This window comes from Panthera pardus, unplaced genomic scaffold (genome assembly GCF_024362965.1).
Source record: "Panthera pardus isolate Hobbes unplaced genomic scaffold, ASM2436296v1 HiC_scaffold_13, whole genome shotgun sequence".
Classification (NCBI taxonomy): domain Eukaryota; kingdom Metazoa; phylum Chordata; class Mammalia; order Carnivora; family Felidae; genus Panthera; species Panthera pardus.
The window spans coordinates 23,113,644-23,128,550 of record NW_026526688.1 but is presented as its reverse complement, the minus strand read 5'-3'; the positions used below and the strand labels follow the sequence as shown (position 1 = coordinate 23,128,550).

Below are 14,907 nucleotides of genomic sequence, written 5' to 3'. Positions count from 1 at the left end.
AAAATGAAAATACATATATTCTAAAGAAGATCACATTTGCTTTTCCGATGAGAAATACATTTGTTTTCTATTTATTATGAATATTATTTGACTTTGTTATTTGTTTTTGATCTGTGATAGATAGCAAGTGTTTTAGAATGTCATGTCCAAGGAAAAACATACTACATAAAAAAATTAATGATGGATGCAAATTGAAGATAATTTCAGATTTAGATCTCTGTGAGTCTTCTATAACTTGCTAACATTTTTTTCAACATCTGTTCTCATTTATCTTTAAACTGACAATCCTCATTCTCTTCCAAGGAGCAACAGTAAACTTAACATCATGTATAACTGAGAATGGATTATAAGATAGTGCAGATGTATTTGTTACTCATTCAGTAGCATAACTCAGTGCCTCTGGGTGCTGTACATAATTTATACAAACAGCTTCTGTTTTATGTGGGATTATGTCAATATTTTGATTTCTTAAGCAGTAAGAAGGTGATTGACAGATTCAGCAGAGAAACTCAAGTGTGCACAGTAGTTTAAGTATGTATTGCTGTGACATTACTCAATACAAATGTGCAAAGTAATACATGAGGTAGACTAGATGTGTGTGTGCAGGCATAGACATTAGCAATCTCAGAACATTAGAAAAAGTTTCAGAAACATGGTTTATCCACTATATAGTTCCATCTCTTACTGTAACATTGGGACTTTTCAGTAAGACACAGCCAAAATGGCTACACCCACAGTTTAATGGCAGAAAATCAGCTGTTATTTCAGAGTTAGACAGAGAGCCATAGAAGCTATCAGATTTGAAGGGGCTTTCATTTGTCATTCAGCCTTCTACTCAAGGAAGGAAGCCCTACACATCACGTCTCACCGATAATCGTCAAACCTTTTCCTCTTTCTAAAAAGTAATACTCTACCTAAAAATTACGTTACAAGTGTGACTTTTTTCCAAAGGGTAAGTATTATGTAGGTTCTTTTTTTACCCAAACTGTTTTTTAAATTGATACATTAGAATGGAAGTTAAATAATTCTCAACACTCAGAGGCCTCAACTTAAAAAGGTATGGTTAAAAAAAGAGAGGGAAAGTTGGCTAGTGTAAAGCCATTTCAGTTGAAGTCATACTTCATTACAACTATCAAACATAAAGTAGGTTCGCAGCTTATTTTTTGGTAAAGCCTAGAAAACTTAAGTTTGCAGGAAACGTTCTGACCCTGCTGCTTTGTAACAGAATATTTTACCTCACAGTTAAAGACAACCATGTATTTAGTCCCTCCTTTGCTTTAAAATCCTACTTTGGGGTTATATGCAAGTATATACTAAGTTATTGCATTTATTTTCAAGTATGACTAAAACTAACTTCCTCTCAGATATTACAGTTTACAGTATTTTTGGTAGCAACAGTTGACAAACTAGGACCAATGAGGGTCAAATCCAGTCTATTTACTATTTTTGTAAATAAAGTTTTATTGGAACACAGACACACCTATTCATTTATGTATTGTCTATGATTACTTTGCACTACAGCAGCAGAGTTGAGTAGCAGCCATAACGTGATACAGCTTGCACAGACTGAAGTATCTACAGTTGAACCTTGAACAACATGAGTGTGAGGGGTGCCGACCCCCCACACAGTTGAAAATCCACACAATACTTTTTACTCCTCAAAAATTTAACTATTAATAGCTTTCTGTTGATTAGAAACCTTACTGATAACATAAACAATCAACACGTATTTTGTTATATTACATACTCTAATCTTGTAATCTAATCTTACAAATAAAGTAAGCCAGAGTAAAGAAAATATTAAGAAAATCATAAAGAGAAAGTACATTTACAGTACTGTACTGTAGTAACAAAAAAAATTATATAAGTGGACCCTAACAATGCAAACCTATGTTTTTCAAGGGTCAACTGTACTTTCTGGGCCTTTTCAGAAAACCTTTGTAAACTGCTCTATAGGATGTGTTAATTAAAAAAGAAAAAAACCCACAACCTTATTACCTCAAGAGAGTTGCTACTGACTTTATTATCTTTCCCTGCATTTCTAGCTGTTTTGTTCCTTTTCTCTTGTTGTTTTCATCTAACCCTGTGATCTCATCCTACCCAGTTTCTTTTTTGCTTTTTTGACTCGTGCTGTCACTTACTAGTTTTTTGGCTTTGCGTAAGTTATCCAGACCTTGCTCAGCATCGTTTTCCTCATTGGTAAACTGAAGAGGGTATCTGTGTCTTAATGTTATTTGGCAATGGGTGAGAGAGATAATGAACAAAAATTTACTGCCTTTTGGGGGCTAACATTGTAGTGGCAGGAGAAAAACAGTTATTAAAAAAAATGAATGCAAAATTTCTTTCAAAAACAGTGTTACAGAAGAAAAGCAGAAAAAAGCAAGCAGAGAGGTTGGAGGAGGCTTTTCTAATAATTTGTCATTTGAGCAGAAACTCAAAGCGATGTGACTTAATGGGCCTAACTGGGAGAAGAGCATTAAGCAGGGGAATAGGAAGTACAAAGATGCAAAGGCAGAGAGTTTCCAGTCTTGTTGGAAAAATAGCGAGTGGGACAAGAATAAGAGCAAACAAAGGCAGACAAGTACAAGCAGCAGATCGGGGTACAAATCATGTATGGCCTAGAGGCCATTTTGAAACCTACTGTTTATTTTATTCAGAGTGACATGGAAAGCTATTAAATTGTTCTGAACAGAAGAGTGACATTACTGATTTAAAGCTATCAAGAAAGAGAACATTTTTAAGAACTTAAGGGCAGGAATTTCATGAGGAAGAAACAACAACCAAAATTCACAGGGAAAGATGAAAAATTTTGCCATATTAAAATGACAACCCTCTGCCTAACAAAGCAATTTGACATCAGCATCATGGCACTCTGAGTTGTTCCTTTTGTGTTTTTGATTTACAACTAATTGGAGGTCTATAACCAAACAAAAGTACCTCTGTTCAGTATGCCAGGACGACCCTCACAGATCCAAAGGAGTCTGTGAGCCTGCCCCAGACCCATTTGTAGCCATCGGAAAAGATAATCTGGAGAGTGCAAAACTGGTACACTGAGCAGAGATTGAGTATTTTGGGTCCAACCAGCTTGATGGGAGAAACTGGCAAGCCATCAAAACAGAGCAGAGACGAGTTTGGGAGCAGAGAAAAAAGGAAAACACACCATGGTGCCCTTCCTGAGGGCAACACTACCACCTGCTGGGCTTTGCAGGGGGTGGGGGGGGGGCAGAGCATGCAGCAGCTACCTCTCTGGGCAGAGGAGGTGGGAAAGGAAAGTGGGGAGGGACAGATGGCCTGATAGCAGTTGGAGGAACCCATTTCTCCAGCAATACCCACCTCTCTGAGACGGGACCCCCCCATGACTCGGGGGAGGAAGAAGAAAGGGAGAGAGGGAGACAAGAACATCAGAGGGCCCTGAAGGAAAGTGTTTTTTGCTATAGGCTCCAGGATTTCAGCACAAGGTCTGCCCATGGACCTCTGGGATTTCCCCACTAGAGGATCCTCTTACTGGCCCAAGGCCACTCCCAAAGCCCCAGGTGCTAAGACCACCCCTACCCCCACTTTGCCACCAGCTTTTTTTTGAACCCCAGTTTTTTTTAATAGGCCTGCTCCCAAGGGCTCCAATAAGAAAACCCAAAACCTTGTGCTATACCACCACCTTCTGGGACACAAGAAAAAAGTTTCTCATTGCCAGCCTGTTGAACTTTATAACAAAGTAAACAAGAAGGGTGTGTGCCACTTCAAATGGGAGAGCAGAGGCACACTTCATTAGCCACTGGAAAATCACAGTAATGTGGTGTCACACAAAGGATAATTCTCCAGCAGTGGAACTGCAAGGCATGTAATATTGTAGTCTAACTGATTAAAGAATTCAAAATTTCCTCATGAGAAATGAAGACATTTAATTAGCTACAAGAAAACTTAGAAAGGCAATTCAATGGACTCTGGAATAAAATTAATGAACAGGAGACGTATTTTTTTTGTTTTTAAACCAAAGAGATTTAAATTATAAAAATAGAATGAAACAAATTCTGGAGCTCAAGAACTTAAAAAGATGAGTATGTAGAAAGCATAAAGTTTAGGATACATCAGACAGAAGAAAGAATAAGCAAATTGGGGGATAGGAATTTAGAAATGACTCAGTTGGAAGGTGAGAGAACGAATATTTTTAAGAAGTTAAGAAATCCTACAAGAGTTGTTATTCTGTCAGACAAGCAAATATCAGAATGGTTGGTATATCAGGAGAAGAGAGTGGGGAGGGAGCAGAGTTTATTTTAAAGTGGTAATAGCACAGAACTTCCTAAACTTGGGAAAGAAACTAGACGTAAGTCTAGTAAGTTAAGGGAACGTCTTACTATCTCAGTGTAAAAAGATCTTTTCCAAGAAACTGTTCAAAATCAGGGAAAAAAAGGAAAGTAACCTAGAAAGGAACTTCCTATTAGGATATCAATGGATTTCTCAGCAGAAACTCTACAGACCAGGAGAGAGTAGAATGACATATTCAAAAATTGAAAGGTAAAAATTGCCAGCTAAAAATACTTTATCTGGCACAGTAACCCTGTAGATATGAACAATAAATAAAGGCTTTCCCAAACAAAAGTTGAAGAAGTTCAACACCACCAGACCTATCTTACAAATAATGCTGAAAGTTGTTTTTCAAGCTGAAATGAAAAAGTGCTATTTGGACACATGCATAAAAAATGAAAGTCTATAAAACTCTGATAAAGGTGGTAGAATTTAAAAACTGTAATTCTATATTAGTATATTAACCCCTTAATTATAATATGAAGGTTAAAGGAAAGAGCACTAAATAATTACAGCTACTGTAACTTGTTAATGAATTCACAGTGTAAACATTTTGTGACATTAGAAATATAAAAGGTGAGGAGTAAAACAGAACTTTTATAGGTCAATGAATATAGTCTTTTTTTCCCCTGCTGATAGCAATTTATTTGAGATATCTAAGCCTCATGGTAACCACAAGTAAAAAAATCTAAAGACAGGAGACAAAATAAAGGGGGTGGAGGTATGAGGGAGACTGAATAAATCACCATGGAAAACCACAAATTCACAAAGATACAAACAATGGAGACAGAACAACCAGAAGACAAAAGATAAGATGGCAGTAGTAAGTCCTTATATATCACTTACCATATTAAATGTAAATGGATTGAAATAACCAATAAAAAGACACAGACTAGCTAAATGATTTTTTTTTTAAAAAGCAAGACCCAAATATACGCTGCCTGTAGGAGGCTCATTTCAACTCTAAACATACACAAGGGCTCAATATCAAGAGACAGAGAAGGATACTCTAAGCAAGTATAAACCAAAAGAAAGTGGGATTAGCCATACTTAGATTGGGCAAAATAGACTTCAAGCCAAAAATGTTAACAAGAGACAGAGTAAGTCATTATATAATGATAAAAGGGTCGATACATCAAGAAGACATAACGAATGTTATGAATGTTACCCAACATCAGAGTACCAAAATATATTCAGTAAATACTAACAGATCTGAAGAAAGAAATAGAACAAAATGCAGTAATAGGGAGTTTCAGTAACCCACTGTCAGCAATGAATAGGTCATCCAAATAGGCAATCAACATGGTGGGATTGAGCCACACTTTAGAATGAACATAACAGACGTATATAGGATATTCCATCCAACAGCCTACTATTCTCTTGAGAGAGAGGCTGTATGCACCAGTGGAGGAGGGGCAGAAAGAGAGGAGGAGAATCCCAAGCAGGCTCCACACTCACCACAGAGCCCTATGTGGGGCTTGATTTCACAACTGTGAGATCATGACCTGAGCCAAAATCAAGAGTTGGACACTTAACCAACTGAGCCATCCAGGCACTCCTGTAGAATTTGTTTTTTTGTACATAACAGACCTTGTATCCTGAAAGTTTGTCTGTTTGTTTGTTTGTTTTGAGAGAAAGTGAGCACATATGAGCAGGGGAGAGAGAGAGCATGAGCCAGAGTCGGGGGGGCTGGCAGAGAGAGAATCTCAAGCAGGCTCCAAGGTCAGCAAAGAGCCCAACGCAGGGCTCTATCCCACGACTCTAGGATCACAGCCTGAGCTGAAATCAAGAATCAGACACCCAACTGACTGAGTCACCCAGGTACCCTCCATCCAAGAACATAAAACACATTTTCTTATGAAGTGCATGTGGAACATTCTTCAGGATACATCATTTGATAAGGCCCCAAACACATAGGCAACTATCTTTTCTGACCACAATGGTATGAAACTACATATCTACAAGAGGAAATACACAAATATGTGGAAACTAAACAACACACCTCTAAACAACCAGTGTGTCAAAAATCAAAAGGGAAATTAAAAATATCTTTAAACACATGACAGTGGAAATACAACATACCAAACTAATGGGATACAGCAAAAACAGTTCTGGGAGGTAAGTTTATAGCATTAAATGCATAAATTATGAATTGACAGTGATCTCAAGTAAACAACTTAAATTTACACTTCAAGGAACCAAAGAAAGAACAAGAAAGTAAGCCCAAAGTTAACATAAGAAAGGAAGTACATAAGTATAGAGTAGAAATAAATGAAATAAAGACCAGAAAATCAATAAAATGTATCAGTGAAACTAAGAGCTGTTTCTTCAAAAACACACAAAATTGACAAATAGCTAAACCAAGAAAAAAAGACTCAGAAATGAAAGTGAAGACATTACAACTGATACTTCAGAAATACATAGTATAACAGACTTCTATTAATAATTATATGCCAACAAATTACATAACTTAGAAGAAATAAATACATTCTTAGAAACATGACTTGCCAACAGTGTTTCAAGAAGAAATGGAAAAATCTAAACAGATCAAAATTGAGTAAAAATATTCTATCTGTAATCAAAAACCTCCCAACGCAGAAAACCCCAGGACCAAATGGCTTCACTATGGAGAATTGTACCTAACACTTAAGTAAGAATTAACACTGGGGTGCCTGGGTGACTCAGTCAGTTAAGCTTCCAGCTTCAGCTCAGGTCATGAACTCACAGTTTGTGAGTTTGAGCCCTACCCTGGGCTCGCTGCTGTCAACACAGAGCCTGTTTTGGATCCTCTGTCTCTTTGCCCTTGTGTGCTCTGTGTCATAAATAAATTTTTTTTAAATAAAAGAATTAACACCAATCCTTCTCAATCTCCAAAAAAAAAAAAAAAAAAATTGAGTAGGGAACACTTCCAAACTCATTCTCTGAGGCCAGCATTACAATGATACAAAACTAGATAAAAGCACCACAAGAAAAGTATACACTAATATCTCTGATGAGTACAGATACAAAATTTCTCAAACTATGAGCAAACCAAAGTCACGAACACTTAAAAAGGATTATACATCACAACCAAGTTGGAATTGAAAGCTTTTCCTCTAAGATCAGGAAGAAGACAAGGATGCCTGCCAGCATTACTGTTCTTTAATAAGCTAGAGCAATGAAGACAAAGAAACAGAGGGCATCTAAATTGGAAAGGAAGAAGTAATATTGTTGCTGTTTGTAGACGATATGAACATACGCATGCACACACACACAGACACACACACTTACACTGAGAGAATATCCCAAACTCTCAACTAAAAATGCGTTGTAACTAATTAACAATTTCAGTAAAGTTACAGGTTACAAAATCAACACGCAGAAATCAGGTGCATTTTTTACACTAATGATGAAACATGTGAAAAAGAAAACAATCCAATTTATAATAAGATCAGAAACAAAAAAATTCTTAGGAATAAATTTAACCAAGGAAATGAAACGTCTGTACAACAAAACTCCAAGACTTTGCTGAAAGAAATCAAAACACAAACAAATGGAAATGCATTCTCTGTTCATGGATCTGAATAATACTATTAAAATATCCATACTCCCCAAAATCATCTACAGATTCAGTGCAATCCTCATCAAAATATAAAGGCTCTTTTTTTTTTTTTTTTTACAGAAATGGGAGAAACACTCCTAAAATTTGTACTGAACCACAACAGCCAAAATATCTAAAGCAATCCCAAGGTAAAAGAACAAAACCAGAGGTATCACACAGATTTCAAACAATACTTCAAAGCTATAGTATTAAAAACAGTATCGTACTGGCACAAAAACAGACACAGAGACCAACGGAACAGAATAGACAGCCCAAAATTAAATTCCTGCATATACAATCTACTCAAATTTGACCGGAGGGCCCAGAACACTCCATGAGGAAAAGAGTCTCTTTAACAAATAGTTTTAAGAAAATGGATAAGCGCATGCAGAAGAATACTAAATCGACACTTTTCCAAAGACAACATGCAAATAGCCAACCGATACATTAAAAGATGCTCAACATCACTCACCATCAGGGAAATGCAGATCAACACCACTATGAGATACCACCTCAGTTATGGTGGCTGTTGTCAAAAAGGTAAGAAATAGGTGTTGGCGAGGCTGTGGAGAAGAAGGAGGTTTGTTCTGTTGATGCGAATGTAAATTGGTGCAGCCACTATAGAAAAACAGCATGGAGTTTCCTCAAAAAATTAAAAATAAAACTACCATAGGATTCAACAATTACCTTTCTGGGTATGTGTCCAGAAAAACAAACCCACTAATTTAGACAGATGTATGCACCCCTCTGTTTATGGCATCATTATTTGGAATAGCCAGATATGGATATAACCTACACAACCTAAGTGTCTGTTGATAGACGTGTAAAAAACAAAAACAAAACAGCAAAATGATAGGCATACAAACAGTCTTGCTATTTGGAATAACATGGATGGAATTTGAGCACAGTGTGCTAAGTGAGATCAGTCAAGAAAGACCACTACTGTATGATATCACTTACATGTGGAATTTTAAAAAGCCAAACTTGTCAAAACAGTAAAATGGTGGTTATCAGAGGATGAAATGAAGGGTAGTAAGACAAATGTTAAGGGTACAAATTTAATGAGAGTAGTAGTAAATAAGCCATAGAGAACCAATGCACAGTGAAACGAATATAGACAACAATCTTGTAGTATGATCAAACTTGCTAAGAGTCTCGAACTTGATTATTTCAACCTTTAAAAAAGGATAATTATGTAATATGATAGAGGTGATAATTATTATTACAATGGCAGTCAAATTACAGTATGTAAATATATCACATTAACATGTTGTACACCTTAAATTTACACAATGTATGTCAACATACTAAAAAAACATATTAAGGTTTTTTTTTTTTAATATGTAAAAAAACACATTGCATTGTAGTTAAGAGCAAATAGGCATTGGCTTCGATAGCCTTGGTTTGAATTCTGGCTCCAGTAGTGCCTAACAGTGTCCCGGTTATTAACCCCCATAAGTTTCATTATCCTAACTTATAAGTAAGAATAAAACAATACCCACCTCACAGCACTGTTAAGGGGCTTAATGAGAGAAATCCATGCATAGTGCTTACCTCAGTTGCCTGCACATAGTTGGGGTAAATAAATGTTGGCTATTAGTATTAAATAACCTATATACGTATATACAAGACAACACATGAAAGGAAGAGAGTTTATATGCAACACTTTCATGTCCAGAAAAAGGAAGTGTCCTACAAGTTAAGAAAAATACACAGATGAGGAAAAAGACTTATGGGAAAATGAGCAAAAAGAAAAAAAGAAAAAGAAAAAAAACAATATACAAAAGATTAAAAAGAAATGAGCTTATCAAAAGATACTCAAACTATTAATACAGATTCTCCCTAATCAGTTTGATAAAATCAATAGTTTGGCAATACTATTGGTGAAATATAAGGAAAATACAATATGATTAAACCTTAGTTAATTTGAAAATACATATGTGCACTCTCTAGAAAACTCTACATGTAGACCTTAGAGAAAACATGGCCCATGTACATGTAAAAAGATATCTTTGTAGGAATATTTGTAATAGCAAATATTTGGAACAATTTTGCATAAGATAAATGCCCAGCAAAATGTGGTTTATGCTTATGAAAATCTTATACATAATTTTCCCTTGCAAACTGAATTTGTGTGAAGTTCAAAAATTCCAATGAGAAGCATGTTGTTTGCTCACATAGTTTTCCCATCATATCTTAAAAATTTGTAGAGAAAAAATGGTGAAAACGGTATGAAGATCTTTGAATAGGGATATGTTATACTTGTGTAACTATAGTTAATATCCAATTTTTTTTTGCCTAATAAAACATACTTTTCCTTGAGATTATATCTACATATATGTGTATTTATGTCACATCTATATATGTGCACATGGGTGTTTGTGTATATATAAAATTTTACCCTGAAAATTATGTTATTTTCCCATTGATTTTATTAATAAAATTTCAGAAGCTATGTAGGAAACGGGGTCCTAAAGTATTTTATTTATAATATCTACATAGAATCATTTTAAAATGTCATTTCTAATTTGAATATTTGAAAAAAATATTTTGTTACAGTTAAAATAATCTGAATTTTCTATGAATTTTCAGATCAAGTGTGTCTATTTAAATGTGTAGATTAAAATTTGTACCTGAATAAAGTAAGGGGTGTTAAAGTGAAATATAAAATAGAAACCACACTTGAGAATTCCCTGGCAGAAAAAATCATTCAAGCCACATAAACACTTTAAGACTAAATGTAGCCCTTTTCATGAGTATAAGCAAACCTTAACTTGGGATATTTCTTGTAAATACCTCTGATAATCATAAAAAAAACTTATGTCATCATTTTAAAACTGGTATGAGATAATCACTTGTAACCAATCACCTGCCACCTGGAAACCCCCATTATAATAACCAACCACTATTAAAGTCAACAACTTCTTCATTTTACTTTAGAAGCCATTCTGTAACTTCATGTCCCTGAGTTTTATAGTAGTAAGTCCTTGGGGTGCCTGGGTGGCTCAGTCAGTTGAGCATCTGACTTCGGCTCTGGTCATGATCTCACAGCTCATAGGTTGGAGCACTGCATTGGGCTCTGTGCTGACAGGTCGGAGCCTGGAGCCTGCTTCAGAGTCTGTGTCTTCCTCTCTCTCTGCCCCTAACCCACTTGCATTCTGTCTCTGTCTCTCTCAAAAATAAATAAACATTAAAAAATTAAAAAAAAACATTTATATTAGTAAGTCCTTGAATTTGAGGATTCCCAGTTTAAAAACTGTTCTTATATTCCCAATAAACTTATTAAGGATTATTTATCGATGTGGTGGTTTAAATTTGGTTATTTCTGGATTTTTGGCAAATGGAACCAGAAAAAGATGAAAGAGAGACCGACTTTAACTCCTTAGGATCTATACAGTCACAGTAGTTTGCTCCAGGGAGCTAAGTCAAGCAGTAGAAACCCTTACATATGAACAGTTTGGTACAAGCTTTTAATTTTTTCCCATCACTTTATTATTAGCATTGTCCTATGACTCTAGACTTGAGTTTTTTTCCAGTGGATTATCCAAAACATTTTAAGAATAAATCCTTAAGGTGCACAGACTGATAATACTGAAATATATTTCAATATACTGGTAATAATGAAATATTGATTCTCTTATGTTACCCTTTTCAGGCCCTCATGACATGACTGAATCTCAAGGAACTCTAATAATTAACCAAATTTCAGTGTTTTCAAACTATGTATCATGGATCCCCCCAAATTTAGTGGTAGTATATGGTGTATACATGTGTTCGGCTTGGTTGGAGAGGGGAGAGGGGAGAGGGGAGTGCTGATACTGCATAGTGCTGATAGTGGCTTTTTCTCTTGTATGCAGTAGGCTTCCAGGCAAGTTTGTTTGGGTTATTGGCTGGTTTTCTCCAGAAAGGGTTTCATAAAGGATTGCTAAATAGAATAAATTGAAAACTATTTGTTGACATATTAGACGAAGGGTTAGTATCCAAAATCTACAAAGAACTTATCAAACTCAGCACCCAAAAGACAAATAATCCAATGAAGAAATGAGCAAAAGACATGAACAGACACTTTTCCGAAGAAGACATTGAGAGGGCTAACAGACACATGAAAAGATGCTCAACATCTCATCTTCAGGGAAATAGAAGTCAAAACCACAATGAGATACCACATAACATCTGTCAGAATGGGTAAAATGAACAGCTCAGGAAACAACAGATGTTGGCAAGGATGTGGAGAGAGGGGAACAGTTTTGCATGGCTGGTGGGAATGCAAACTGGTGCAGCCACTCTGGAAAACAGTATGGAGTTGCTCAAAAAATTAAAAATACAACTACTCTATGACCCAGCAATTGCACGACCAGCTATTAACCCAAAGGATACAAAAATGCTGATTTGAAGGGGCACATGCACCCTATCAACAGCAGCACTATCAACAAAAGCCAAATTATGGAAAGAGTCCAGATGTCCATCGACTGATGAATGGATAAAGAAGATATACATAGAATGAATATTACTGAGTAATAGAACATTACTCAGAAATTAGAAAGAATGAAACCTTGCCATTTACAACATTGATGGAACTAGAGTATATTATACTAAGCAAAATAAGTCAGAGAAAGATAAATATGATTTCACTCGTGGAACTTAAGAAACAAAACAGGTGAACATAGGGGAAGGAAAGGAAAAGTAAGATAAAAAGAGAGAGGCAGGCAAACCACAAGAGACTCTTAAGTAGAACAAACTGAGGATTGCTGGAGGAGTGTTGGGTCAGCGAATGGGCCAAATGGGTGATGGGCATCAAGGAGGGCACTTGTTGGGATGAGCCCTGGGCATTATAGCTAAGTGATGAATCACTAAATTCTGTTCCTGAAATCATTACTACACTATATGTTAACTAACTTGGATTTTAATAAAATTTAAAATTCAAAAAAAAAAAAAAAAAAAAAAAAAGAAAACACTTTGTATAGAGAAGTTATTGTAAGCATAAATGCCTAACTGGAGAAGTCAGGCATCTTTTGTTTACCAGAAATTGGATATATTTGAAAGACTCAAATATTTTACAGTTATTAATCAGTACTTTGATCTAATGGTTTTGAAAATAGAGTGGAAATATTTACTCTGCAGAATTTTCCTTGACTTCCTCCACTTAATTGCATACACATAGGCAGATAATATTCTTTGAGTTTTCACAGTTTGGAGTAGAAGACATTAGAGACCCTGTACAAGATACTAATGTTGGGTTGTACATTTGTAGCAGTAGAAATGAATACAAGGAAACCTTAGTAAAGTTGAACAAATTGAGGAATTTCTGGGCTAAAATTATTCACCTCTTCATTCTTTAATCCATTAGTCATTTGGGCAGAATACATAATAAATATATTTCCAGAATTGATGAGTTCTTAAATCTTAACATTAGTCCATGTCAAATGGACATTAGTCCATGTCAAAAATGTTTTTTTAACACGGTTAAGAATTTTCTTATAAAGGTGGAAAGCTCCCCTCATTTTCTTAATCTCTGGCTTCTTTCAGTATGGTATGAAAATATTCATCCTGCTGCAAGCAGACATTAGGTACAGAATTTTGTGTTCATTCTTAAAATGTAAATTTCACTAAATTAAGATGCTGCTGAATTTGTTAGTGTGTTTTATTATAATGTGCATGTTTTCTTTTGTAAAATTTGTAATTGAATAACAAAAAATTTCTGAGTGACACAATACCTGATCTTAATAAATGTCTCTTTAAACAAGGTAATCTATGAAACAGCACATTAGTTAGAAGTCAGGCAGAAAAAACTATGCACACAAGCACTCGTTGTGAACTGGGGGGGAAATCATGGTAAATACAGTCTAATTTTCCGTGATTGCCAATGAAGTTTGTCCCTGTGACTAGAACTAGCACATCTCTTCATGTATAACATGAAATGGCATAACTGATTATGAGAGCCATGTAAATCATATGTGCTAAGAAATTAAAGTCCTGAAACTTAAGAACATTTCGAGTTGACCCTTCAAAATCTCTCAATTTCAGGCAAATACCAAAGAATGGTAATTTTGTGTTGGATAATAAGAATAAGTCCTATCTACCTCTGTGTACAGTTGCAACTTAACGATTCTGGAACAGAACACATCGTGTTCAGATCCAGAAAAATTAATAGATTTTATCCGCATGTATTTCTACTGTTTCCTTGACAACTACTATAGATGCTGCTATCACCATGGGGATGGTTCTTCTAAATGAAGCAGCAACATCCAAGGGAGATGTTGGAAAAAGACGGAGTAAGTCTCTGTTGCTATTTTTGTAGTTTTGCTTTAGTCTTAAGGTTCATTTAAATAAAATGGGAAATGTATAAAAGTCCTTAGAAAACAAATTTCTAAAGAAATGTTCTGATTTAAGTGTTTTTGGAGGGCTTTTCTGTTTTGTTTTTGTTTGTTTTTTGGGTTTTGTTTTGTTGTTGTTGTTTTACTTTTTTTTTTTTTTGGATGTGTGTGTACAAATACTTAAAAATATATTTCTTCCAAAATGGGTGTGGGCGATTTTCTGTGGAATTGCATATAAAGGAAAGCTGTTACCCTTGTCAGGGCTGCTCTGACCCATGTCTACTGAAGCTGAGTCCCCGTAGTAATGTCCACGCTACAGAGTGACATAAAATTCTCTGTTCAGAGTCTTCAGAGACTTTATTGATTAAGGCTGTGTTCCTTTTACCCCAAGAATCAGGCATACATTCAAGGACTCTGTTTTCACATGGGTTTTGTACACTGAAATATAATACCTTTCCATTACCTCCAAACCTCTTTTGATCAACGTTTGAAAAAGGGGTGATCTGTTGACAGTGTCTCTTCCAGGGTCTTTGCCTTTCCCATTGGTATTCCAAGATTTACAACTGTACGGATTTCCAGCATTCTGTTTCTAAGCAAGTTAACTAGGTTTTATCTTTCTTCCTTCCTTCCTTCCTTCTTTCTTTCATTTATTTTTTTTTATCCTTTGATAGAACTATTCCTTTCGGGGGGTTGTAGAAAAAAAATACATTT

The 14,907-nt window shown here is 35.5% G+C and overlaps 1 protein-coding gene across 6 annotated transcripts in view; it reads left to right on the top strand.

The window, feature by feature from the left end:
- The window catches only part of TUSC3 (tumor suppressor candidate 3), a 283,032-nt gene that overhangs the window by 229,068 nt on the left and 39,057 nt on the right, over window positions 1–14,907 (top strand). For all 6 annotated transcript variants that reach the window (XM_019466760.2, XM_019466756.2, XM_019466758.2 and 3 more), the window contains one exon: window positions 14,080–14,154. In XM_019466760.2, coding sequence (XP_019322305.1) covers window positions 14,080–14,154 — 75 coding nt within the window. The remainder of the gene's footprint in view (window positions 1–14,079; window positions 14,155–14,907) is intronic.